Source organism: Balaenoptera acutorostrata, chromosome 15 (genome assembly GCF_949987535.1).
Source record: "Balaenoptera acutorostrata chromosome 15, mBalAcu1.1, whole genome shotgun sequence".
NCBI classification, from domain to species: domain Eukaryota; kingdom Metazoa; phylum Chordata; class Mammalia; order Artiodactyla; family Balaenopteridae; genus Balaenoptera; species Balaenoptera acutorostrata.
Genome location: NC_080078.1, coordinates 17,093,662 through 17,121,586, shown reverse-complemented (window position 1 = coordinate 17,121,586; position 27,925 = coordinate 17,093,662). Strand labels below are relative to the sequence as shown.

At 50.0% G+C, this 27,925-nt stretch overlaps 2 protein-coding genes across 2 annotated transcripts; both read right to left on the bottom strand.

Moving 5' to 3' along the window:
• Positions 1-24: 24 nt before the first annotated feature.
• Positions 25-10,698, bottom strand: NFATC2IP (nuclear factor of activated T cells 2 interacting protein). Its single transcript, XM_007186340.3, has 8 exons — positions 10,259-10,698; positions 9,108-9,180; positions 6,600-6,714; positions 5,814-5,894; positions 5,535-5,721; positions 4,149-4,293; positions 3,915-4,024; positions 25-2,304 (listed from the first exon to the last, which is right to left on the bottom strand). The coding sequence occupies exons 1-8, from the start codon at positions 10,643-10,645 to the stop codon at positions 2,146-2,148; spliced, it is 1,257 nt and encodes a 418-aa protein (XP_007186402.1). The 5' UTR covers positions 10,646-10,698; the 3' UTR covers positions 25-2,145.
• A 6,968-nt stretch (positions 10,699-17,666) lies between these two features.
• CD19 (CD19 molecule) lies at positions 17,667-23,357 on the bottom strand. Its single transcript, XM_028167636.2, has 15 exons — positions 23,267-23,357; positions 22,730-23,017; positions 22,203-22,406; positions 21,792-22,085; positions 20,647-20,757; positions 20,328-20,376; positions 19,916-20,004; positions 19,415-19,528; positions 19,188-19,292; positions 19,037-19,105; positions 18,873-18,929; positions 18,721-18,777; positions 18,057-18,149; positions 17,852-17,954; positions 17,667-17,741 (listed from the first exon to the last, which is right to left on the bottom strand). The coding sequence occupies exons 1-14, from the start codon at positions 23,355-23,357 to the stop codon at positions 17,866-17,868; spliced, it is 1,710 nt and encodes a 569-aa protein (XP_028023437.2). The 3' UTR covers positions 17,667-17,741; positions 17,852-17,865.
• Positions 23,358-27,925: the final 4,568 nt, after the last annotated feature.

Here is a 27,925-nt window from a genome sequence, read left to right as displayed (position 1 = left end):
TCCTCAAATATACACAAGTTGAATGTATTCCCGTTTATTCTATTGAGATTGAACATATTTTAATTTTAATGTGTTCAGACTTACTAATGGACATAAAATATCTGAAAAAAAATGAGTTATACCATATCATGGATTATTTAAATGTTAAAAAATTTTCTTTCTATATTTCCCACATTATAAGTTCAAAGGAATACCACATTCCAACAAAAAACTCTTTAAAGAGAGTGATATGCTTTTGACAAAATTATACCACCTATCAGTGGAAAATTCACGGCTTTATTAGTAGACGGTGCTGAGAAAACTGGCTCATTATATGGTGAAACTAAAACTTGGAACTCATAGACAAAGGTGAATTTCAAATAGTTTAAAAGTAGTATTCAACATTTCAGCAGCCAGTACAGCCTGGCATCAACCAATGAGAACAAATATTTGACCATGCAAAGCAGATGCCAGCACATACCAGTGTGTACTGGCTGGACTTCAGCCCAATATTAGTGGCCTAAATGTGAAAGAAAAGCTAATAAACTAACAGAAGAAAATGTAAAATATCTTAACTACTTTTAAATAAGAAATCAAAAAGCAACAAATGATATAACAAAATAGTTAATTCATCTACATTAAAATTAAGAATTTCTGTTCAGTGAAGGACACCCCTGAATATACAAACACAACTGCCATTTTGAGAGTTTTTTGCAACTGCCCAGGAATATACGAAGAACTTCTGAGAGTAAACAAAAAAAAAGATAGGAAGCCCCCATGAGAAACTGAGCAATTCACACAAAGGGAAACCAGAAAAGCTGACAGGTATATAAAGAAATTCCCCAAATTACTGGTGATCAGATGAATGTACATTAAAATACGGCACCACTTTACACCCAACAGACCAGCAAAAATTAGCAAGTTGGGCAGTAGCAAGTGCTGGTGAGGATAAGGAGAAACAGGAAGCTTTATGTGGGAGGGTCAATGACCATTCTAAAAACAAATAGAGAAATTAACCTGTCTGACCCATATTCCCATCCTGGGTACCTCTGCCAGAGAACTTTTCACAAAATATGGAAGGGGACACATAAAAAGATGTTCACCGTGGCCTTGTATACATGCTGAGGAGTTGGAGGCACAAAGGTGTCCGCCACTTAGCAGATGTGTAAACAAAATGCAGCTGACACCCACCATGGAATACCTCAGAGCAGTTCAAAGAAATAAAGCTGATGTAGCATAAGCAACACAGGTTGAGTGAAAAAAGCAACAGCACAAGATCTACAGCATAATACTACATGTGGAAAAAGTATATTCACACATACAACATGGCATTTTTCAAGGATACATTCATATTCAAAGACATGTAATCAACACATTAAAATGGACGCTTACGGGAGAGGATGGAGTGAAGGGGAAAAGCCATAAAACCAGAGAAGCCTTGCGTGGACTGGAATCCTGAGATCCAAAACCAAAAGGCTCAAGGTGCTCAATTATGCCTTAAATAAAGTGTGTGCATCAGGAAGGTGGCTTGAAAGGGTCCTGGGGTGAGGAAGACACCCAAGCCTGAGAATCTACTATATTCTTCGAAAGAATAACCCATCGTCTGCCTCTGCTGAAGCTAATGCATGTGTGAGCTTGATCATCTAGTTTCCTGCAGGCTGAGGAGCCAGACCCCTGTGTGTGCCTCAAGCAAACTTCACCCCCACCCCCCAATGACACTGAGGTCACTGCTGGTCCTGGACGTGGCATAAATCCCAGGCCTGGAATCCCATACCAGGGATTTCATGTTGATTTCAACTCACTCTTTCAATAGGAGCAGTTTCATAAAAGAGACGTTTCGATAAAGGAAAGGGTGCTGGTGGAGGGGAAAGGGCGAGGGTAAGGGGTACCTTCTCCGTGCCCCAGGGGACTGCCAAACTCAGCACGCCCTGTGGGTGGAGCCACAGTCCGCCCGGGGCAGCAAGGACCACCACACACCTCATCAGGTAGCAGACGGCTTGAAACCAGGGTCGGCGGGGCGGGGCGGGGGTGGTCCAAGATCACTCCTTGATTTTGCTTCAGCTTGAGGATAAGTTCTACCTCAGTTTCAGCTAGCCGTTATGGGGCCAAAAGGGGGCAGCCGCTCTCCCCAAGTCCAAGCTGGGCCTCTAAACAGGGAGTGGGGTTTCAGCCCCAGACCTCAATGAGGTCCCCGGATTCCATGCCCAGATCAGCCGGCAGCTCCTTGCCTGAAAGCTTTGTCCCATCAAAGAAGAAGGAGAGCTTGTGGCCCGAGAGTCCCATGGCCTCCTCGTAGCGGGACATGAGGGTCTTGAGAGGAGAATCCTGGATGGAGAGGAAAAAATGGATGTAAGAATTTGAAAAGAGGGGCTGAGGAGAACTTGTAGAGACAGACAGAGGACTTGCGACAGGGAGGACAAGGGGACAAGTCAAGTCAGAGCCCACGGAGGGAAAGGCAACTGGCCGAAGAAGCCAGCAGCAAGCTGGTTCCTCTCTAGGGAGCTGGGCCACAGAGCCCAGGGCTGGGATGTTGGCTCTGGGTCAGGCAGGTTCTCCAAAGTCAGTCTCCTCACCTACGATGGAGGCATGAATCACAAGGAGGAAGCCAGCCGGGCTCTGGAGTGAGCATGACCCAAGCTGGGGGCCAGGCGCTCCCATTGAAATGGATGTATAACCCTAGCGAAGTGCTATGGGTTGATTGTGTCCCCCAAAAAAGATACCTTGTGGTCTTAACCCCTGGTAAATGTGCATGTGACCTCATTTGGAAGATGTGATCAAGATAAGATGAGGTCATACTCGATTACAGTGGGCACTAAGGCAACAGGACTGGTGTGCTTGTAAGAGAAAACAGACACACAGAGAGACACACAGGGAGAACGTCATGTGAGGAAAGAGGCAGAGATTGGAGTGATGCAGCTGTGAGCCAAGGACTGCCAGCCACCACCAGAAGCTAGGAGGAAGCAAGGAAGGATTCTACCTAGAGTCTCTGAGGGAGCATGATCCTGCTGACAACCTTTCTTTCTTTATAGTTGATTTACAATATTTTATTAGTTACAGGTTTACAACATCATGATTCAATATTTTTATAGATTATACTCTACTTAAAGTTATTATAAAATATTGGCTATATTCCCCTCTGCTGTCCAATATATCTTTTTTTTTTAACATCTTTATTGGAGTATAATTGCTTTACAATGGTGTGTTAGTTTCTGCTTTATAACAAAGTGAATCAGCTATACATAAACATATATCCCCATATCTCCTCCTTCTTGCGTCTCCCTCCCACTCTCCCTATCCCACCCCTCTAGGTGGACACAAAGCACCGAGCTGATCTCCCTGTGCTATGCGGCTGCTTCCCACTAGCTATCTGTTTTATATTTGGTAGTGTATATATGTCATTGCCACTCTCTCACTTCGTCCCATCTGCTGACAACTTGATTTCGAACCTGTAGCCTCCAGAACTGTGAGAGAATACATTTCTATTGTTTTAAGCCACCCAGTTTGTTGTATTTTGTTATAGCAGCTCTCAGAAACTAATACGGCAAGTTATTCCACTTCTATAGAGGTTGGCTTCCGTATTTGTTAGATGAGGGTAACAACAGTGCTTTCCCATCTAAGATTGTTGTGAAATTCAATAATATCCTGAACATGAAGTAAATATCCTTAGCACAGGGACTGTCACTTCTTTTGTAATTATGATGGGTTTTATTGGTTACTATCCAAGGGTGATTTTGACTTTAACCAGGAGGAGGTAGGAGACCAGAGCCAGGTTCCCAGCAGAAGGGGGCGGGAAGTTGAACACTGGGCTTTTTCCACTATCTAGGATGGGTGGGGACCCAAGACCACAGAGGGCAGTAACTCCATCCTCCACCCACTGACACAAGAGACCGCAGAGCACGGGGCAAGGGGCACAGAGAGCCAGCTCCCCTACTCACTCGAGGCAGCGAGACTTCCAGCATCTGGTGCTTCTCCTTCCCCTGCACCCGCAGCTGGAGCAGGTGGGACTTCTCTGCGACATCCGGAGAACTTGCTAGCACCACACAGTCTGTGGGGGGCAGGATGGGGAAGTCAGGCTTAAGCGCGGTTGGAAGCAGGGTCCCCTCTGGGCCTCTTCCCATATCCCCTCCCTGTGGCAAAAGCCTCCTCAAGCCTCCCTGCCTTCCTCTCACCAATGATGTCAGCCACTCCAAGCTTTAGGGTCCTGGGGGTGGCGGTGGGGGACAGCTCTGTCTCTCCGAAGAGCAAGAGGATCCTGCTTGGGGACACCCCAAGATGGGCGGCCATGTGGTCCACCACGCTCTGGAGGGGCTCCGACTGGGAGGGGGACAAGAAGTGAAGGAGGCCTTCCTGCCTTGATGTGCTTCTCCCCCCACCCCCAGTTTCTGGCCTTAACTACTTGCTGAATTCCTCATCTGTGAGTTCCACCATATTTACCTGGCAAGGCATAAAATAAAATCATGTCAATAAGGGGTTCAGGCAAGTGACACAAGGACACGAAGCAGCCATGAGTTAGGAGAAAAAAGGGAGTGGTGGGGATTGCGGCAAACCAGAACCGGATATGCTCCATCTAAACAGGCCAGCTGTTCCGCAGTTCCAGCTGATTGGTACCATGTAGGAATATGGGCCAGGTACTGTATCTTCCTATTTAAGAGAAACCAGAAATCTGGACCCTGGTACAAAATCACCGATTGCAAAGGTTGGCGATGAACTCATATGTTCATGTGACTCATACATGGGACTTCCCTGGGGGTCCAGTGGTTAAGACTCCACGCTTCCACTGCAGGGGGTGCGGGATCAATCCCTGGTTGGGGAAGTTCTGCATGCCGTGAAGTGCAGCCAAAAAAATAAATAAATAAAAGCACCGTACAGCACAAAGGAAGAAGAAGCATGGGACTTCCCTAGTGGTCCAGTGGCTAAGATTCTGCGTTCCCAATGCAGGGGGTTCGATCCCTGGTCAGGGAACTAAGATCTCGCATGCCACACAGCAGGGACAAAAAAAAAAAAAAAAAAAGAAGCAGCAGCAGCACAGTTGATAAGGCCATGGGCTGCCAGTTCACAAGCCCTGGCTTAGTTGCTTGCCTGATGCACGGTTACTGCTCGATAAATGGTCACTTCTGTTATCATTCTTGTTTTGGAATTGGAGTCATCCCTACAAAAAGAGTAGTCTTCATCAGGAAGCTAGGGGGGATCGGAATGACCAAGTGACATCTGGGTGTCCAAGGCAGTAAGAGCAAGCACAAGAGGGAAGCACAGGGTCCGAGGGAAGGAAAGAGGGAGGGATGCACCCTGGGGAGGGGCTACCAAGCAAAGCTTCTTAGGATGTTTTAGTGGAACCTTGAAAATGGGTGGGAAGTTTGCCAGAAAGAGAGGGGAGAGGGAGGAAAAAAATCTCCCAAGGGGAACAGTGAGCACAAAGGCGCACAGGGCTGAACGAGCGCTGGGCAGCTCCAGACGGCAGGATGGGCAAAGGAAGCCATGGTCCCTTCTGCCCAGACACCACAGTCTCTCCATAGACAGTTCCTGGGACCCTTCTCCCAGACTCTTCAGGCACTTACCATTCTGATGGGCAATCTGACCAGGTCAGCCCGGCACCGGATTTTGAGCGGCAAGAGCCGAGGTTTCTCTGGGAGAGTGGGCCCCTCCAGTAGGACCACCTCATCCTCTTGGCTCAGGTGGTCCTGGCCCTGGGGCTGCTTGGGACTCAGGCAGGAACGGAGATCTTGGAGGCGCTTGTTCACCTCCCTGGGGTGCAGAAAGAACTGTGGGTCAGTCAGGGTGGGCCGCCTCCATACTGCCGCTCTCCACCCCAGCCCAGAGTCCCCTGCCCTTGGTACCTTAACTTCTGGAGTGCCCGAGTATGCTTCCTGCTGTTGGTCCGTGGCAGAGGTGGAGGCAAAGGTGAGGTGTCCTGAACCCTGTAGAGATAAAAGAGGGACAGGATGGAGAAAGAGGTGAGACCCCAGCCTCACACCTCTCCTCATGGGACCCCTGGGGACCAGAGGGGGACCTGGAGAATCAAGAGAGAGCATCTTCCGGTGATATCCATCTTATGGGAAGACAGGGGGAGGTAAGGACAGGGAAAACCTGAGTCATAATTTTTATATTTATATGACCCAAACATGAGGGAGGAGAATGCCTAACTTTTAAGATAAGTTACTTCCCAGGTAAATGTCTGATAACATCCAAATGACACCAAGCACTTACTATCTGCCAAGGGTTAACTCTTAATTTACCCCAAAATTCTGACCCAGGTACCACTATTATCCCCATTTTACAGAAGAGAAAACTGAAGCACAGAAAGGCTGGCTAAGAGACAGCCGCCGGATTTGAACCACAGGGCAGTCTGCAGAGCCAAACCCTTCACCCCTGCATCACTACTTTCTTAGACACAAAGCTGAAATCTCCACTTCCTGGTGGGTCCTGAGGGCCCGCTGTCATCCTCTGAGGGGGCTCACCTCTTCTTCCCCCCAAGAAGAGCTTCATTCCTCACCTGAGCCTCAAGACTCCTTCCGTCCCTTCTCCTTACCCTTTGAGGAGCCAGCCAAGGGTTCTGCCTGCCTCAGCCTACCCCCCCAATTCCCTTTCTGCTCCAGTGGCCCCAGGGCCCTCGCCTCACTCACAGTAACATCTCTTTCTTCTCTTCTCCATCCTTACTCCTCAGCTTCTTCTTCCAGGGAGAATCGGGACATGGGGAATCCTCAGCGTGGGGACTGCTGGAATCTGCCATGTCCGCCTCTGGGGACAGAGTGGGAGGAAGTGGAAAGGGTTAGCCAAGAGAGGGCAGCAGGAGGCCAAGGAGAGACAAGTCAGGGGCTTCAGAAGGTTCTGAGAAAGGAGGAGACTAAGGGAGCCCCAGACACACACAACCACTGGGGAAGGGCTCAAGGGGTGTGAGTCAAAGGGGAAAAGTCTACCTCAGAGAGAAGGATGAACTGGAGCCTGACAGATTAGAGCAAGAGAGTGTCAGAGCTTCGTGCTAAGGCATGAGACAGTGGCGAGTGTGGACAGTCGGAAAGTGGCTCACCCCAACTGAAGCATGCTCTTCTCACTTTTGATCACATGCACCCCACAAATGAAGAACACTGAGCACACAACCCGGAAAATAGGTATTTACTTAATACACATATACCACTTACTATACAGGGACATACTATTATATATGTTATAAAACATACACTAAAACAAATGTCAAAGGATGACTTTTTTTTCTAATATTTCTCTTATTTTCTTCCCATACTCAGTTTGGTGGGCACAGAGAGACTGTGACTCCGGGGTGGAGGAGGGGGTGTGGGGCAGGGAGGGAATGAGGTAAAGAGGTAAGTATAGGCCCTCTGAGCCTACGTTTCTCAAATTTCATCCGTGTGTCATTGCCATATTTTGCCATATCTCTGTATTATTTAATATCTTTCTTTCTTTCTTTTTAAAGTTAATTTATTTATTTTTGGCTGCGTTGGGTCTTCGTTGCTGCGTGTGGGCTTTCTTTAGTTGCGGCGAGCGGGGGCTACTCTTCATTGCGTGCGCGGGCTTCTCATTGTGGTGGCTTCTCTTGCTGCGGAGCTCGGGCTCTAGGCGCGCAGGCTTCAGTAGCTGTGGCATGCGGGCTCAGCAGTTGTGGCTCGCGGGCTCTAGAGCGCAGGCTCAGTAGTTGTGGCTCGCGGGCTCTAGAGCGCAGGCTCAGTAGCTGTGGCGCACGGGCTTAGTTGCTCTGTGGCATGTGGGATCTTCCCAGACCAGGGCTCGAACCCGTGTCCCCTGCATTGGCAGGCAGATTCTCAACCACTGCGGCACCCGGGAAGCCCGGCAGGCGGATTCTTAACCACTGTGCCACCAGGGAAGCCCTAATATCTTTCTTTAAATCACTCATTTTAACTTGAACATCTTATAAAAGGAAATCAGGTATAATATTCTAAACTATAGAAGCGCTTTTCCATTTGCTTGCCACATGATCATCATTAATCATAAGATAAAAACTGTGAATACAAAACAATGATAATGAATCCTAGATCAGTGGTTCTCAGAGGCAATTTTGCCTCCTGGGGGACATGTGGCAATGTCTGTAGACAATTTTGGTTGTCACAATGAGGGGAGGAAGGGGTTGGGGTGTGATACTGGTATCTGGTGGGTAGAGGTCAGGATGTTGCTAAACATCCCACAGGGCACAGGACAGCCCCAAACAAAGAATGATCCAGTCCAAATGTCAGTAGCACCGAGGTTGAGAAATCCTGTCCTAGTAGCTGCCAGAGGCCTGAGATTCTGCGTTTCTGACAAACTCCTGGAAGATACCCAACACTCCTGGGTCCACATTTTGAGTGGCAAGGACAGAGGTGCCTTTGCACTTCTCTGTTCCAGGTACCATATGTGCAAACCATATATGTAGCCCAAGAGGGGGCTTTCTATATATTCTCTTTAATTAAGTCTCACCAAAATCCTTTGACATAGGTCCATTTTTTATCCCCATTTTGCTGATGAGGAAATTGAAGCATTGAGAGATTAACTCGCCCAAGGTCACACAGCTACTAAGGGGTAGAACTGGCATTCAAACCAGGCCTGCTGGTTCCTAAATCAGCTCTTAATCACCCTGCCATACTCCCTCATGGTGCAAAAGTCATAGTCCAGGGTCTGCATTTGCCCACTGGATCGCTTCCCTATTAGACTTGACTCCTACTCACTGCCCTTGAGTGGTTTGCAAAAATCACATCACTGAGGGAGAACAAAGGCTGGGCAGCCCTGAAAAGATTCAAAGAACACCCTGCTGGCTCCAGAGTGTTCCCAAGACACTTGTTGCAGATGTAACAAGATGTTACAGATTCTTAACACCTCCCCCTGCCCTGCTCCCAGGATTACAGAATCAGAATCTCTGGGGATGGCACCTGGAAATCTGTATATTAGCTCACTCTTATGCCTATTAGAGTTGGCAGAAGGGTGTTTTGACAGCATTTTCTGTGCCTTCTGGTTAACAATCCAGCTCCTTTCAGGATTGGAGCTTTTTCTGGCTAGGATGCAGGAGTCACCTCTCCCATGTCCTTCCCCTGAGCCTCAGGAAACAACTAACTGCAGGGATGTAAACTCCAGAAAGTCTCCTCAGAGAGGCCAGTGCTGGGCACCTCTCCCTAGAAGCCCTCCCTTACCTTCCTCAGTCTCTTGGGGGCAGGATTTCAGGAGGGACATGTGGTCTGGGATGAGGTGGAGGCTGCTTTTCACCTGCAAAGAAAAAGTAGATCAGTCCCAAATCCTCCCTCCACTTAAAGAGAAAACTGGGGTCGATTCTTCCCTCACACCCAGGCCTCCTCCAGCTCCCAAGTCCTCCCTAAGGATGTAGACATTACAGCCCTCCCACAGGGACTCAGGAGCTCAGCTTCCCCAGGATCCAAAATTGGAGTACCCTACCATACGGTATCACTTATATATGGAATCTAAAATATGACACAAACGAAACTATCTACAAAGCAGAAACAGACTCACAGACATAGAGAACAGACTTGTGGTTGCCAAGGGGAAGGGGGGAGGGGGGAGGGATGGACTGGGAGTTTGGGGTTAGTAGACGCAAACTATTACATATAGAATGGATGGACAACAAGGTCCTACTGGATAACACAGGGAACTATATTCAATGTCCTGGGATAAGCCATAATGGAAAAGAATATAAAAAAGAATGTGTATACATACATGTATAACTGAATCATTTTGCTGTACAGCAGAAATTAACACAACATTGTAAGTCAACTACACTTCAATTAAAAAAAATAAGGAGTACTCTGATTCTGACACCCCTTTCCCTAATGCACCATAAGGATGCAAGCTTAGTTCCCTTTTTTTACGAAGCTGCTAGCCATCCTGCTATCTTTGAATCCTTGGGAATCTCAGCCCCCTAGCTCACCCTACCACGTGGGGACTCCAGCCTCCTGGAGCCCCCAGTTCTCTCTGAACTTCCATGGACCCCAGTCCCCATCTTCCTGGATCTTTAGCAATGGGTCCCAACCTTAAAACCCAGTATGCCCCAAATCCCAGCCCTAGGTGCTTCAACTCTTCTCTGAACCATCAGGGATCCCAAACCCTTAGTCTCTCTATACCCCCGACACTCCAGCTCCTGGGAATCCCAAACTCCCAGCACACTCCAAACCCCGTCACCTCCCCAATTTACAGAAACCCCAGGAATCCTGCCCCCAAGGCTCCTAGCCCCTGCTTCCGTTTAGTCTCCCAAGACCAATCCTAGAACCCTACCCTCAACATTTCTAAACCCAGCCCTTCCGCGCTAGCCCTCTCGGGGACCCGCGGGCACCTTCTCAGAGTACACTGGAACCGCCGGTGCCTCCCCGGGATCCAGCAGCAACCGCCGCCGCCTCCTGACCAAGACCCGAGGGGTTTCAGCCGGCCGTGCATCCGCCCCTTCGCTGTCACTGTCGCTGTCGTCCCGGGGCGCGGCCGGCACGGGGGGTTCCGGGAGCGGGACCTCGGCCGGGTCCGCAGCACCGCGCGCCGTTGCGACCTCCAAGACATCCTCATCGCTGTCGCTGACCAAGTCCACAAGCACCGAGTCCAGGGTGCGCCGGGCTGGCGACCGTTGAGCGCCAGGACGCCGGCCACGGCCGCTCCGGGATCCCCGAGCCCCTCGGCCGACACCGCCGCCTCTGGACCGCCGGCCCTGTTTCCTCACCGGCTCCGCCATGGCACACACCCGGCTGCCACAGTCGCCCACCTCTAGCCAACTGGCCTGGCCCCCTCCAGCGGCTTCCGCCCTTCATTGGGCGAACTGCCTGCTAGTCAGCACCTCTCCCCGCCCACACCCTCTGGATCCACCTCTCCGCCTTTTCACTGGTCGCTGAACCCGCCCATCACACATTCACCACTGAAACCAAGGCGCCAAAGATTCCAGTCAGACTCGGCGCAATCGGCGTAGGTTTCGACTCGTCCCGGCTCATCCATTGGCCTGACCCTCCTTCTTCAAGCCCCGCCCACTGAGGAGAGTCTTTTTCCTGGTTGGTGGAGGAGCAGGGCATCCTGGGAATTGTAGTCTGAAAGCCCTCAGGCTAGAGTGGAGGGAGGAGTCCGGCTGGGAATTGCTTTTAGAAACCGCAGACCTCACGGGTATCCCGTTTATTCTTTCCCCCAACTGCTTGGTGGGCTGAGTAATTCCGCTCGACGCCGACGCCTCGCACACGACCCCTCCTCACGTGCAGAATCCGCACAATACGCCCCTGGACCAACACTTCAATACCACGCAACTCTCCGCATAACCTCCGACAGCATACATACCCTCCCTCACACTGGAGGTCCCGACAGACACTTTTCACGGGCAAAGTCAACCCAACATACACTCTTGAAACACCCTCCCACAACGTACACCTAAGCACAACCCGCCTCACAAACAACACCTGGAAGGGCAAATACAAGTGAAAAATAAGAGGCTTGATTCTCCCTGTTGAAAATAAGGGACGTGACTTCTCCCCCTTCTCCCTTTTCTTTCAGAATTTCTTTCTTGGAACTTTTCAAAATGTATGTAAATCTTTGTAATGGCTAACTAAGCCTCTTGCCAGTCTCATAACTCAGGAACTCCAGGACCTGGGAGACATTTTCTGTTTAATTGAAGTGTAGTTGATTTACAATGTTGTGTTAGTTTCTGGTGTACAGCAAAGTGATTCAGTTTTCTATATATTTTCTTTCTCAGATTCTTTTCCATTATAGTTTATTACAAGGTATTGAATATAGTTCCCTGTGCTATGCAATAGGACCTTGTTGTTTATCTACTTTATATTTAGTAGTTTGTATCTGCTAATCCCAAACTCCTACTTTATTCCTCCCCCCACCCCACTCCCTTTCCCCTTTGGTAACCATAAGTTTGCTTTCTATGTCTGTGAGTCTGTTCCTCTTTTGTAAATAAGTTCTGGAGCCATCTTTTTGAAATGCAAGCATCAGGGGAAATAGCTCCCAATTTCTCCATCTCCCAGCTCCAGTGGGAGAATAACAGCCTAACTTCATGGAGGTTCTGCTGCAATATACAAAACCACCTCCCATCAAAAATACTGTAAAGCAACTATACTCCAATAAAAATTTAAAAAGAAAAGAAAAGAAAGAAAACTAGATAAATCAGACTCTAGAAAAAAAAAAAAAAAAAGATGCCAGAAGTTTGTCTTGCCCTTGGATAAAAGCCGATCACCATGATAAAGTTAGGATGATCTACGTGTGCCTAAAGGTGGTGTCAAGTCCTCTTACTTGAGGCCTAGTCATTGTTTATCTTGAAAACAAGATATGGGTTTTGAAAATTTATCTTGAAAACAGGATAATGGGTGGTACCTGCTTGGCTATATAAAATGGTGAGATTTCTTTCTGCTTTTGCAATCCATCTCTCAGGGGATTGCCTGTAATGTGCCTGGCATTCTGTTTAATGCTTATTCAATAATAAAACTGTTTTCTCAAACGTATGGACACCAAGGGGAGAAAGTGGCGGCGGAGGGTGGTGGTGGGGTGGGGTGGCGGTGGGATGAAGTGGGAGATTAGGATTGACACATATACATTAATATGTATAAAATAGGTAACTAATAAGAACGTGCTGTATAAAAAAATAAATAAAATAAAATTCAAAAACTCAAAAAAAAAATAATAAAACTGTTTTCTGTCTCTACTACCTCTGTGTAGAGGTTTTCTGGGTTGGAAAAAGGTTTTGTTTTTTCATTATATTTCCCCAACACACCCACCAACGACATTGCATACCTCAGAGGCTACATATCCTCCACACATCTACTGTATCCACAAATCCTATACAACATGCACCCCGACGCAGCACAGATGTAACCGATCAGGACCCTATGAGACCTTCCCGGGACAGGCCCTTCCCCCATATCCTCTGCTTTAGCTCCTCTCTGAAGTATTGATACCTAGATAACAATATTTGATGCACACTTCCTAAGTTGTTTTACAGATGTGAAAACCCCCCACCAGGACTTCCCTGGTGGCGCAGTGGTTAAGAATCCGCCTGCCAATGCAGGGGACACGGGTTCGAGCCCTGGTCCGGGAAGATCCCACATGCCGCAGAGCAACTAAGCCCGTGCGCCACAACTACTGAGCCTGCGCTCTAGGGGGCCGTGAGCCACAACTACTGAGCCCACGCGCCTAGAGCCCGTGCTCCACAACAAGAGAAGCCACAGCAATGAGAAGCCCAAGCACAGAAACGAAGAGTAGCCCCTGCTCAGCCCCCGCTCGCTGCAACTAAAGAAAGCGCGTGTGCAGCAACAAAGACCCAACGCAGCCAAAAATAAATAAATAAATAAATAAATTTTTAAAACGATGCTTTGCCGAAACCGTTTGGGGAGCTCCAGGCTTTTTAGGGCGTGAGCCACCTGTCTCCTTGCAGGGCCCTGCAATAAACCTTTCTCTGCTCCCAACCTCAATGTTTTGGTTTGTTTGGCCTCACTGTGCGTTGGGCACACAAACTTGCGCGCTAACACAGACACACCCCTCCTACACTTCACACCTCCCATATTGCCTCCAACTGCATGACCCCCGTTGGCCTTAGAAATAAAAGTCAGTTATTTTACCAGCAAGAATGGGTTTATTCAGGAATGGCAGAGGAATTGCAATTTAGGACAAGGAAGCTATAGCGAAAGCCATAGGCAAATCCAACAAAGAAGGTTATTTTATAGAGAAAAGGGAGGACATTGGGAGGGGTCGTTTTGAAGGAAAGTCCATTGGAGAAACGTGAGAGTTCAGGGTGATGATGGTTTCTCATTGCCTGAGTTGCTCAGGTAGTGGATTTCTTGTAGGAGATGCAATGTACATCTTTTCCTGTTGGGACCTGTAATTGATGATTCTTTCCTGTCCGTGATTCTTCTGTTGGGGTCTTTAACTGACAGTTCTTCCTGTAATTGATGACAAGTGGTACAGCATGAAAGCTCCCCCTTCAGACTCCATTTTAGTGAGGTTTCCTTTTATTAATTTTCACTCCCCTGACACCTCACACTGTACATGCCACACCATACTTCACACATAACACCCACACAGCATACACCCAATACCACCTGTCTCTCACACACATAACATTCACATAACTTGTACTTCACACATCCATCCAGTACAGCATCTTTTTTTTTTTTTTTTACAAATTAATTAATTTATTTATCTATTTTTGGCTGTGTTGGGTCTTCATTGCTGCACGCGGGATTTCTCTAGTTGCGGCGAGCGGGGGCTACTCTTTGTTGCAGTGCGCGGGCTTCTCATTGCGGTGGCTTCTCTTGTTGCGGAGCACAGGCTCTAGGTGCTCGGGCTTCAGTAATTGTGGCACGCGGGCTCAGTAGTTGTGGCACATGGGCTTAGTTGCTTGCAGCATGTGGGATCATCCCGGACCAGGGCTCAAACCCATGTCCCCTGCATTGGCAGGTGGATTCTTAACCACTGCGCCACCAGGGAAGTCCCCCCAGTACAGCATCTTGATGACCACCCACATCCCATCCCATCCCCCTCCTCTGCTACACTGATAATCCTCTACACACACACCCCAACTCAGCCCACACTTCGAGTCCTCCAAGTAGACTCAGTCAAGGTCAAGACTGAAAGCACACAACCCCAGCAGGTGAGGCTGCTTCCCAAGGAACAAAGACTCTGGACTTGGCAGAGTGGACTCCAAGGACCTCCTAGCCCTGGGAACTCTTCATCCACTCTTTATAGTAAGGCTGGAAGCATAGAGATTGCACCAAAAGCCCTTCTGCAGCCTTGGTCCCTACCTGGGAGGCCCCTGCAAACTAGGGGTGACCGTGGGGGCCTGAAACCTCTCTCAAGCCTCCTTCTCCCTAAATCTTGTTCAGGAACTATAAGTGGTCCAGTCCCTGCCAAAGAAACAGGTCATGGGGTGGGAATTTGCGAAGCTTTGGAGTGTGGCTTTCTTCTGAGCAGGTCCCTGCACTGGAGGAGTTCCTAATCCAAATATTCTGTGTGCCCTCTGGCTCCTGGGACACAGTAGGCCCTTAATAAATGCCAAATAATAATAATAGCTAATGTTCCAGTGCCTACTATGCTACTGTCATGTGCTTTACATCTCATTTAAGATTCACTTAAGGTAGCTATCATTATTATCCCTATTCTACAGACCAGGAAACTGCAGCACAGAGAGTTTGAGTCACACAGCCAGAAAGGGTTGGAGCTGGCATTCAAACTCAGGTAGTCTGATTCCAGAGCACTGGGCTGGAGTTAGCACACCTCTCTTCCTCATCTTCTCCCAAGACTTCGCTGGGTAGCAGAGCTCACAGGAGTAGCTCCAGCCTCTGGCCCCTGAATCTCAGGACCTGGCACAGTCCTTCATTCACTCCTCCTTCCCCACTCATTTCCTGAGCTCCTGATCTCTGCCATCCCCCGGCTGGGTACCAGGGGCACAGAGAAGACCCAGACATGGATTCACCCTTGAGAAGGTAGGATGTTTTCACCAGGAGTGTCATGTTCAAATGATTCAGGCACAGGCAGGAGACCTACATGAATGAAGCAGCCTGGGTGAAAGGCAATAGGGAATGGTGGGAACTTTGGCGATATGGAAAGCTTACATTAGCTGAAGGGTAAGTTCGGGGTGTGAATCCTGAGCTAGATCTGGGATATTTATTTATTTTTTTATTTTGTTTCTGCCACATGGACTGTGTCCAAGATGGAAGCCCAAGGAAATGCTGAAGGTTCACTTCCCATCCCCCGCATTCCAAGCATACATTATGCAAATATAACAAGAGGCATCGCTTTCTTTCTTTTCTTTTTCGTAATAGATACTTGAGCTCAAAGCAGGACAGAATCTCCCTGGTGCTAGAAATAACAAGGAAATCAAAGCCACAACATTGAGAGGGCAGCGCATGGGAATGCTGGGATCCCTAGGATTGGAGTTTTAATGCCCCCATGGGGACAGAGGTTAAGGCTGAATCCCCAGGAAGAGCAGAGAGCTGAAACTAAGCCCCACGCACAAAGCTGGGAGCTGAGAAAGGACTGTCTCTTCTGGGCACAGAAGACAGAGGGGAAAAAAATCCATCCACAGGCCTTGGGATGCAGTTTGGAAAAAGTCACCACAGGAAATCAGAATCCCCAGGGTCACCAGAGTATGGGCTTGGAGTCAGACCAAACCCCTAGGGCAAAAGCCTGCTCTGAATAAAATGGTCAGAAACCTGCGTAGCCTGTAAGACTGTGGCAGAAGCCAAAGCAAGCTGGCCCCAGAAGATGTGAGTGGGGCAAAGGACTCCTGCAGGAGAAACACAAAGAAACTCCTGCAGGAGAAACACCCCATTGTACAGATGATGATAATCACCTCCTCCTCAATGTTACTTTATAACTGGGAACACTGAAGGTCATTGAGCTTGAGTAAGTTGCCTAAAGCCAGCTAGCAACTGAAGTACTGAATTTCTCTGTGCCTCAGTCTTCTCAGCTCTAAGGTGATAATAATTTTCACGTACCTTCTTCATAGAATTGTCATGAAGATGAAATGGGATGTTACTTGTAAAGTATTTATTAGAACAATGCCTGGTACATCATAATAGCGTTAATACAGTTAAAGTAAGTTTTAAAGGTTCAGAGATAAAGAAGGAATAGAGTCTCAAAAACAAACACAGGACATTATGAAGAAAGAACAGGTGCGTTAAGAAAAGGAATTCTAGAAATAAAAATATAGGTACTGAAAAAGTCTAGGCAATCTTACAGAGAGCATTGAAACTTCTGGAGCAGGAGAGGGACTAGGTTTCAGATGCCAGTCCTGGGTTTCAGAAGAGCACTGGAGCTGGGGAGACCAGGCAGATGACACCAAGACTATCAATGACTGAGTCCACCTCTGCCTGAGACAGGCAGGAATTTGGGTGTGGTAGAGCTTGCTACATAATGGTTTCAGGGCCTGGAGACTTTTAGCTCTGAAGTCTTTGTGTTTGTGGTTTATATCATAGGCAGTTTACCAGGCAGTAGGCACAATGGCTAGAACAGCAGCCAGATTTCTGGATTCAGCTCTGTGAAGTGCTAAGTGCATGACTTGGCCTCTCTGACCCTCGGTTTTCCATCTACACAACTGCACCTAGGAAGGGAGAGTGTCAAGAATGATATAGGCTCTGGAATTAGATGGCCAGAGTTCAAGTTCTGACCCCAGCATTTATTAACTAGGTAAGCCTTGGGCATGTAATTTAGGGTCTCTGCCTCAGTCTCCTCATCTATGAAATAGGGTTGTTTGTGAAGATAAAATGAGCTAATATATATAAACATACACACACTTAAAGTATACATAAAATACTCTGATACAATCCTGGCACATAAGAGATGATTAGAAAGGTTAAATGCCTTCATTAATGTTACAACATAGTAGATGCTCAATAAATGGCAGTGATGACTGCCAATTCCTGGATTGCTTCGTCTTCACTGGGCACCACGAATACAACTGCTGAATGAACAATGATTGAATGACTGGCTGGCGGGAATGGCAGGCAGGTGAGGGAGATGAGTGCAGGCCAAGCCCCAGGCGGGGAAAAGGCCCTGTGGTTCCGGAGATGCAGTTCTCCCTCCTGCGCTGGATTCAAGAGGGGATGGGAATACACGCATCCTCACCTTCCCTTCCCCTCCCACACAAGGGCACTATGTCACAGGATTGGAAGAGCTCACTGAGTTTATTTGGGGAGTGCAAAGGGGGCTGAAGTTTCGCTTGTGTACACTGTGTGTGTACACAGATAACACGCATCCTGAGTAACACTGCTCCAGAGGCTGGCGCCATCTGCTGGGGGTCCCAGATTTCAGAGTCAGGTGTGGATCTCAGGGGCCTGAGGAGGCCCATGCTATGCAGAAGAAATGGTAATGGGGAGCAGGCCAGGAGCCAGCACCCCACTTCCATCCCTATTCATCTCCCGTCTTCTTTCCCATCCCTGGAGGGCAGTTCCCAGCTCACCTGAAGGGAATCACCTAGTTGCTCCAGGTGCCCATGTGGCCCCCTCCTCGCCATGCTGGTTCTGGTCCATCGGGATTATCCATATTCTCGTAAGAGTCTGCATCTGGTCAGGACCAGGAAGGAGTAAGATATAAGTGGAGCTGAAAGTCAGCTGGGAGGGAGGAAGCCTCAGAGGACAATGGGAGACAGCAGGAGAAGCACCCACCTTCTTCATGACTGGGACCAGGCTGGGCTTGAACAAAGCGGAGCTGGGGGGCTGCATACAGGATCCCTCTCATATCCTCATAAGACTGGGACCCTGCTTGGCCAGGGGATGGAGAGTTGGAAGCCTGGGAGCCATGCTGGGGGCTTGGGGAAGGGAAGTGCAGCCTAAGATACTGAGGGAGTCTTAGGGGCAGAGGAAAGTGGAAGGCTTGAACAATATTGTATTAGGAAGGAGTGACAGGGGTAGCATCAGGTTCTGGGCCCTTGTTTGTTGTAGGGTTTGATCACATGTGGTTAGATTATGGTCGGGGTCAGAGAAAAAGTGAAGAACGGAATTGGAAGGAGTCAGAGTTGTGTGGAGGTTGTAGAGACAGCTCAGGTCAAAGCTGAGGTCTGCGTTGGGGCTGAGGTGAGCTGGAGGTCAAAGTCCAGGCTGGAACTGGATTGGGGTTGGGGCTGATGTTGATGATGAGGGATGGGGTGAATACTGGGCGTCAGGATGGGCATTGGGGTCAGTGTTGAGGTTAGAGTTAGGAGTCAAATCTAAGGTCAGGATTGGGCTTGAGTCTGGGGTCAGAACCAAGGTCAAGGTCGGGCCTGACATTAGAGCCGAGGCCACATCAACCCAATCTGGACAAGACAGGCAGGTCCCAAGCACTTCTCACCAAGGGAGGTTGCCTCCCTGCTGGGGTCCCAGGCTGACCCATGGGGGCTCAGGAAGTCTGGAGAAGGAAGAGGGAAGTCACTCCCAGCCTTCGCGTCACACACACCACCACCACCACCCACCCCGCAGGAATGTGACCATCCTCACACACACCTGTTGTCCTGGCAACTGGCTGGGCCAGTTCTTCATCCTCATTCTCATAAGACTCAGCTGCTGCCGAAAAAAGAGAACTCCAGGGACCACTCCGGCCCTGTAGGGGATCCACAGCCCTGTGGGTTCTCCCAAGTCTATGAGGCCTCACGAGTACCCCAGATTACCGTTGGAGAAGGAGTCTTCATCCTCAGGACCCAAGACCCCTTCCTCAGGGTTCTCATAGCCGCTGCCATCTGGTGGAGAAGGAGGGGGATCCAGGGAGGGCCCACAGCCCACCCCGGCTGAGAAGGTGAGGATGAGGGAGGGCAGTCTTACCCTGGGAGAGCTGGTCCTGCCCAAGGTTGGAGTCGTTCTCGTAGAACTCGGAGCCCTCCTCACTGTCCGGCTCCTCATAGGCCTCCGCTTCCTCTTCTTCTGGGCCTGGGGTTTGGGGATGGGGGTGGGAACCGGGTCACGGCCCCCCTCCTCCAGGCCCCAGTCCACTATTCCCAGCACAGACCGCTCCAACACCTCCCATGTGAGTAACCACCCCCCTCGATCACCGGTTCCTGGTGGGCTCCGGGACCCCGCGGCTCTGGCCTCCTGGACGTCGCTGGGCGGATTTCCGTAGGACGGCACGGTGGCTCCCAGGCCCGCAGCCCACCGCAGGGCGCGTCCTGGCGGGTGAGAGGAGATGGGGGCGGTCAGGGCTACGGGCAGAGGATGCTTCAGGGCCTGCTGGAGGACTCCGGGTCTAGGTACCCAGCCTTGAGCCAGCGGGGCGGGATCTAAATCTAGAGGCGTGGCCTGAAGTCTCGGGCGAGGTTCTGGGGTCAGAACCGGACTTCAGGTCCCGAGTCTGGGGGCGGGGATACGAGTTCTGGGGGCGGGTCTTGGTCCTGGGGGCGGGGCTCAAGTCTGGGCGGGACTCCGCACCATGGGGCGGGCTCTTTTCTGAAGGCGGAGCTCCGAGCTCGGGAAGGCTTGGAGTTCAGGGGTCTAGAAGGATGAGGAAAATGGGTGGGGCTCTAGCTCTGGGTCAGGGACCTGGCGGTGCCTCCTACCCGTGCCTGAGTGGGGAGTGGAGAGGGAGAGCATGTTCCCGTACTGGTTCTGGGCCCCGTTTCCAGGGGGAGGCGTCACTTTGAAGAACCTGGCGGAGGAAGGGGAATTGCACTGTGAGGCCAGGCCTGGAGGGGACTGGAGGGGACACTCAAGATTCAGGCTAGACCCTCAGAGGTTAAAATGTGGTCACTTGTTATGAGCACCTCTGTTCTGCCACAGCCTACAGAGGGGTCTGCGATCACTCGAAGGAGGACTTCACAGAGGAGGTAGCTTTGGTGCTGGGCTTTGAAGGTTGGGCAGTATTTCAACCATAGAGATGGAGAAAAGACACCCTGAGCAGAGGAAACAGCAAGTGCAAAGCATAAGGTGAAAGTGCAGGAGTGGGAGCCTGGAGGGCGCTGGCATCATTACCTTCTAGTGGGATCTGTCATTCGCTTTCTTTTCCTCCTCAGGATCAGGGCTGGTGGGAGTTAAGGGGAATGATTAGAGGAGGGACTCAAGAGTGAAGATTTGGGGGATGCTGGGGAAGTCACTTGGAGGAGATGGGATTTCAAATTCCAAAGAGCTCGGGTAGTTTGGGGGAGGGGGTAGAAAAGGAGTGGGGGCAGGATTTTGAGGTCTGTGGGGGAGGTGTGGGAGGAGAAACAGATGGTTGTCAGACTGGCCAGTGTGGCCTCTCCTGAGGAGGGAGGGGTAAGTTTGGGAAGACCAGCTGGGGGACATGACTCACCTCTTCGAAGATGAAGAAAGCCCACCAGGGCACCCAGGCAGAAGATCAGATAAACTAAAGTCACAACAGGGACTATCCAGCAACCAGTCTCCAGTAGCCAATGCCATACTGCTAGGGGGAAGGAGCTATGAGTTGAAGACCCCGGGCTGGCATCTTGCTGTCCAGCCTCAAGACCTCAAAGGGCCATAAGTCTGGAGGGCCGGGGCAAGACACAGATCCTCAACATCCCAAGCTACAGGGAGGGCTCTCCTCCCTCCCTCTGAGGACCCGGAGCCTGGCACGGGGCCTGGAGTGGCATCTGTTAAGCAAACCATGAACAAACTATGACTATAGTCAGACACAATGTTAGGATTAAGGGGAGCATAATGATCAGCTTCCTGCTGCAGTTAAGGACCGCCATGGTCAACGTAAAGGGCAGAGTTGAGTTCACAAGGTTAGAGGTGAGACCCGGCAATGTGCTGGTGAGGTCGAGTTTGGAGGGAAAGTTCAGGATGAGTTTGAGAATTGTGGTTGCAGTAGCATGGTAGGATTGAAAGAAGGGAGACAGAACGGGCAGAACATTATGGCCAATTTGATGGACAGGTGAGGAAAGGAAGGATGCCCAGGTTGCTGGCTTGGGCACATGGGCAGGTGGTAGTGTCCTTCACTTCTAGGGCCACCTAGAAGACTGTGCTTGAGGAAGATATCAAGTTTGATTTTGTACATGTTGAGCCTGCAATGTCCATGGGACATCAAATGGCAATGCCAGGAGTTGGTTGGGTGTGGGGTGTATGGAACTGAGTCACCAAGGCATGGTGGCCTAAGGAGCCATGGGAGTAAAGGAGGTCAAACAGGAAGAGTGTGTAATCAAGGGTGAGAGAGTGTAGACAGGGATAAGAAGAGGGCTCAAGGCTCCAACAGTGAGGAATGAGGGAGGAAGGAAGGCTCTCCCAAAGTTGATGGGAAGGAACAACCAGTGGTAAAAGACCCAGAAAAGTAATGTCTTGGAAGCAAGGGAGGAAAAAGTTGGGGTCAGTGTTCAGTGTAGAGGTTGGGGCTCGGGATGAGGCTGCTACTAGCCCTCAGGTTGGGGAACCAAGGTTGCCATGCTTCCGGTTCTTCCCAGTAGCCCCACTCAGATGCCCCACAATTGGGAGAAACTCTACCTGACTGGGCAGTGACCTTCAGCTGCACCTGGGTGGTCACGTTGCCATGGTTACAATGATAGATGCCAGCATCTTGAGCTGTGATCTCGGGCAGCAACAGAACAGCCTTTCCCCCGAGGGTGCCCATGACCCACATCTCTCTGAGTTGGGCATCCTCACTCAGGTTTAGGCTCAGCAATTTGATGCTAGGCTTCTTGGGACGCACATGGATCCAGGAGATGGGGCCTCTGGCCAATGAGGTACGGGATGCCCCACAGGACAGCGAGAGTGTGGAGCCAGGGGCCACAGTGAGGTCTGGGGCAAGGAGAGCCAAGGCTAGGAAAGTGTAGTCCTTGGGGGTCTCCTCCCCTGCACACCCTCCAGTTCCCAGTTACCATCCCCCCACTTCCTGGCATCTCCCCAGCACCTTACCGTGGTTGTTGCTCTGGTTCAAAGTGCCGTTAGGTGGGGCACAGGCAGAGTCTGTGTGTAAGATCTCAGGGCGGTTCTTGGCCCACACATAGAGCTGGGACCTTGTGGGGTGACCAGAAGAGGGCCTGGGGCCCTCTGAGGACCTGTCCCCCAGGCCACAGCTTGGGTCATTTAGGTCTGAAGCCTTCCACCGGAACAGTTCTCCTGGGAAGATACCCAGAACCAGATACAGAGACATCTAGGAGAGGCAGAGAGATACAGAGACCCAGAAAGGCAGAGGCAAAGACCCAGAGAGAGACAGAGAAACGGCGACTCAGAGAAAAGAGTGAAAGACAAATACAGAGCAGAGCAGTGTTGACGTCACGAAGCCACAGCAGTTTTTAGAAGCCACCTAAAACTGGCTCCCAGCTTGTCCCTCGGACCCTCCAGCCCCTCCCTCCAGATCCATTTCAGCTGCTGGACCTCCTCCATCTACGGTGGGCCTCCCTCTTCTCATCCAGCCCTCCCTGCCCCAGCCCGGACCTCACCGCTGCCCTTCACGCTGACCGTCCAGCCAGGCTGCCAGGCTTGCTCAGAAGAGGGGCCTGGCTGGCACAGGTAGAAGCCCCCCATCTGGTCGGAGACATTGAAGATGAACAGCAAGGTTCCCTGGGGCTCCTTCAGGGTGCCCAGGGGCCCTACATGGATGCCCAGGCCTGGTAACCCTAGTCTCAGCTCTAAGAAGGGTGTTGATTGGGAGCCCCGAAACCAGGCCAGCTGCTCAGGGGGACCATCTGAGAGACCTTCAAGGCATGGCAGCACAGCATTGCCTCCCTCTGTGGAGAGAGAGAAGGATGGGGGTGGGGAGTGAGGAGCCCCTAGCCCCCTTCACGCCTCACAGTGGGTTATAAAGCCGACGACCCCACCAGCTGGGAGTGGATACGTCCTCAGAGTCCTTGCAGTCCTCCCCTGAATTTTACAAATAACAAAATGGAGGCTCAGAGAGGGTAAGTGACTTGCCCAAGGGCACCCAACCGGAACCCAGGTTTCCAGCCCTTCCATCCATCTCTGCCCTCCGGACATACCTTTAGCCTCCAGTAGGTGTGTTTCCTGGGGCCCGACTCCCATGGGGGTAAGGAACAGGAGGAGGAAGAAGAGAAGGAGAGGAGGTGGCATGGTGGCCAGACTCCCCGGGACACCCAGCTTCGCCGCGCAGGGGATGCTGGGGCAGGCGGGGACCTGGTGGGCACTGAACCATGGACGTCTGTGGGGGAGGACGGGCAGTCCCCCCGGAGAGGAAGGGGTGGTCATGCCTCAGGCCCTTTCTCCATGCACCCCTCCAGAACCACAAAACTCGCCTCCTCCCCGCTACCGTGTTTTATTTTCATCACAGCACTTACCACCATGTGAGATGATCTTATTTGTATGTCTCCTTTCTTGATGGATTTCTGTTTCCCCACTAGAAAGCCCCTTGTGGCAGAGACTTTGTCCTGTTCACAACTGTACACACAGTGCCCCGGAACAGTGCTTGGCACGTTATAGTGTAGGCACCAAGGAATATTTGTTGAATGACTGGGTCCAGGCTCTCTCCTTCTCCCCCTCCTCCCTCCTTCAACCCCAGGCTCTTAGTTCATTTCCCTTCACACACACACCCCCTTCATTCATTCAACCAACATCTCTTGGGCCTTTCTCCACCTCCGTACAACCAGCCCATCACACATACAGTGGGATCTGGCAGACCTGAGTTTGAATCTTCCACCTCCGCCACTTGGCTAAATGTCTTCATCTTTCTAAGCCTTAGTTTCTTTCTCTGTAAACTGGGGATAATAACCGTAGTCTCAAAATATTGTTTGTGCTTTCAGGTCCCTGGGGCCAGGACGACACCTCCACACTGTGACAGTGTATGGCCTGTTCTTAATTGCTGCTAATTCGATGATGACCCCTGTCCCCGTTTCCCCAAAGTATCAGCCAGGCCAGAGTGACGTGTTACAGATGAGTGAAAGAGGAGTCCCTGCTTCCCTCAGAGATAAAGGGAGCCGAGCTGCAGTGCTGCATTGGGCTTCTCAGCCTCCAAGATCTCCTCCCACTTCCAGAATCCAGACATAACCTTGCATGTTCCCCTTCCCCAGAGAAAAACAACTGTCAGAAGGGGAGACACACTGCCCCCTCGCCCTTCTTCACCTGAGATGGACCCTGGCTTTTCCTCATCCTGCTCTACAGTGCCCGGTAGACAAGTGCTATGTTGAATACAGACCTTGTTAAGACTTGTCCCGTAGCTTGGTATTACAGATGTGCTATCAGTGCAGTAAGGTGAAGGCTGTCTACCCAGAGAAATTCATAATTTATATAAGAAAATAAATTTCATAAATTAAAAAAATATATATTGTTTGTGGAGATTAAACAGGATGCTATACATACGGCACTTGTAGCCCAGCACAGCACATAGCAAGCGCTCTCAATTCGTGAGAGACAGTGTCCATTAATAGCTAAGGGTTCAAGCCATTCTGCCACTGGGGCTCCTTTGCAGCGGTACTGAGGAATGACTGATGGTTAATGCCCCTTTGTCTCCCAGTTCTTCCCCAGGAAGCCCCTGCTTCAGTTATGGAAGGAACCCATTTAGAAGTGGGAAAATCGAGCCCTCCCCCGCCACCAAAGGCAGGGTGTTGCCTGAGATCACACACTGGGCTGGTGGTACAACTGGGCACCAGAACCCAGGCGTCCTGACTCTTCAATCTGTTCTTCTGCCACACACCCCTCCATGTCTCCTCTCTCTCTCTCTCTCCTCCCCCCCACCCCGCCCCACCCCCTCCATGTGAATCTCTGTGTCTGTCACTGCTGCAGTCACGGAAGGAAAAGGGCCAGGGACCCAGGAGACCTGCTTTCTCAGTTGCTGGTTCCCAGGCCCGTCTCACTGGGCTGTGGCTTCCTGTTTGCCTTAGGCAAACCCCAGGGGACCCTCTGGCTGGCAGGGCCCCCACCTCCCTTTGGGGGTGTTAGGGTGGCTGGGGTGGGGTGAAGAGAATGGAGCCAGTGAGGGAGCAGGACCCCATCTGCCTTTCCTTCAACAGAATCTCTCTCATCCCTTCACTAGCTTCCCAGCTGCCTCACAAGCAGAGCCTTCTTGCTAGAGCATGTCAGCTCCCTGCTTAGAACATTCCAGAGACTGTTATCTGCCTAAAATAAATATTCCAAAGGCCTAGGGGAGGCTGCCCGTGACTACATTTCCTACCTCAACTCTCCGCCACTCTGCCCCTGACTCAGGGCCTTTGCACTTGCTGCCCTTCTTCCTGGATCTACTCTTGGCTCTTTGCTCCACTGGCTCCTTTCCATTGCTCAACTCTCAGGTCAAACATTGCTTCCTCAGAGAGGCCTTTCCTGACACCCCAGGTACTTTGAAATTAACCTCACACGCCTCTTTTATTTCCTTGCCAGCATTTGCCCCAGTCCCAAAGTCTGCTTGTTTATTTTTTAGTCTTCTCATTGGCCTCCTGCCCTAGATTATTCATTGTGCTACAACAGGGGTCTTTACTGCCTGGTTCATTGGCATCCAGTAGGTGCTCAATAAGTGTTTGTTGTATAAATGAAGGAAGTTAGTTATGGTTTCCGAAGGGGAAATGAACGGGATTGGGGGGGGGGATAAATTAGGAGTACGCAATTAACAGATACAAATTACTATACATAAAATAGATAAGCAACAAGGATTTAGTGTATAACACAGGAAACTATCTTCAATATCTTGTAATAACCTATAATGGAAAATAATCTGAAAAAAAACATATATATATATATACAACCGAATCACTCTGCTGTACACCTGAAACATAATATTGTAAATCAACTAAAATAAATAAATAAATAAATAAAAAGGGAAGGAAGTTAGGAAGAGTGACAGAAAACTTTCTTTTCTCTTTCCCCCACGTACTCAGTCACCAAAGCTAGTTCATTTTCTATCCTCAATATTTCTAGAGTCAATTTTCTCTTGTTTTGGACTCTTCTCAACCAGAACCATTTCAACAGCTTCTTTTGTGGGCTCTCTGTCCTCTACCTCCTTTACTTCCCACCCACATTCCTCACAGAGAGTGTTTCCTTGGAATCAGCCGTGTGCTTCCACTGCTCAACAGCCTTCAATGACTCCCAGGGTCTCAGGTTAAAATCCAAGCCTGATAGTTGACCGGAACCTTATTTACAGGCAACATTTCATGCCCTTCCCAAGAAACCCTGCCACATATACAGGGAGTCTGGACTTTATTCTGAGGGCAAGAAGCTCTTGGGGATTTATAATCTAGGAGTTGACCTGGTCAGATTTGCATTTTCTAAAACTACCCAGGCTGCAGTGGGGTGGGGGAGGGGAGGGGGTTGGAGGGAGGCCAGAGAGATCAGTAAGGAAAGTGTTCATTCATTCATTCACCAAATATTTATTTACTACTGTTTATTTACCCGGCACTGTGCTAGGTGCTGGGAAAATAACAGGGTACAAGAAAGACAACGTTCTTAATCTCATGGAGCTCTGATTCAAGTCTTGGGGCCACAGAAGGCTAAAGGGGGTAATAAACAAGTTAACCAGTAAACAATTGGTTAACCAATTGTTAATAAACAATAAATAAGTTAACCAATAATCAATTTCAGGTGGTGAGAAGTCTCTAATGCGATCTAATGGTGGACAGGTGATAGAAGTGGCTACTTTAGACAGGGTGGTCAGGGAAGGCTTCACTGAGAAGGTGACTTCGGAGCCAAGACCTGGGGTGGGGAAAAGCTTGATGTGTTCAGGTAAGGTCATGTTTAGTTTTGTAAGAAACTGTCGTACCCTTTTCCACAGTAGCTATACCGTTTTTACATTCCCATCAGGAATACATGAGAAACTCAGTTTCTCCATCTATTCACCAGCATTTGGTATTATCACTCTTTTTAAATTTTAGCTGTCCTGGTAGGTGTGCAAATAGGAAATCTGCACTTCCCTAATGGCTAATGATGTTGAATATCTTCTTTCATGCACATATTTGCCATCTATGACATCAATGAAATGTCTATTCCTGTCCTTCGCCCATTTTTAAATGAGACATGACCTGTTTTACAAAGATCACTCTTAATTGCTTTGAGAATTAACTAAAGGGGCCAAATGGCAACACAGGGGGAGCCTCTGGCAGGGTGGAAGTTCAGGAAAGAGATGATGGGGACTGGGGCTAGGTGGGGCTAGTGATGGTGGGACTGGGGCTAGGTGTCAGAGCTGAAGATGAAGAAAAAGGGACCCGTTCTGGAATATTCAGTCTTTTGGAGGTAGAGCTTACAGGACTTGCAGAAGGACACGAAGAACCAAGGACTTGCAGGCTTCTGGAATGTACTTTCCAGAGGGAGAAACGGGTTTGGGAGAAAGGGAATCAAGGCTCTAGACTGAAGTTTGAGTTACCTGTCACCGTCCAAGGGGAGAAGTCAGGTCGGCTGTTGGAGGGGAGAGGTCACAGATAATGAGAGCTTGACCTAGGGCAGCGGCCGACAGAGGAAAGGAGGGATTTGAGAGGCACTGGGAGGTGGAGGGAAGATTAGCAGGAAGCGGTGACCGGCTGAATATCAAAGTGGGGGTGGGGACATGGAAGTTTCTGACTTCTACGACTGACTACGCGGGGACCCAGGCGCCCAGAAAAGTGAAGTCGACCCAGCAGCCCTGCCCCGAGGGACGCTCCACGAAAGCGGAGGTGCAGGGAGGCCAGACCACAATTCGCTGTAACGTGAGCCAAGCTCTGGCGGAA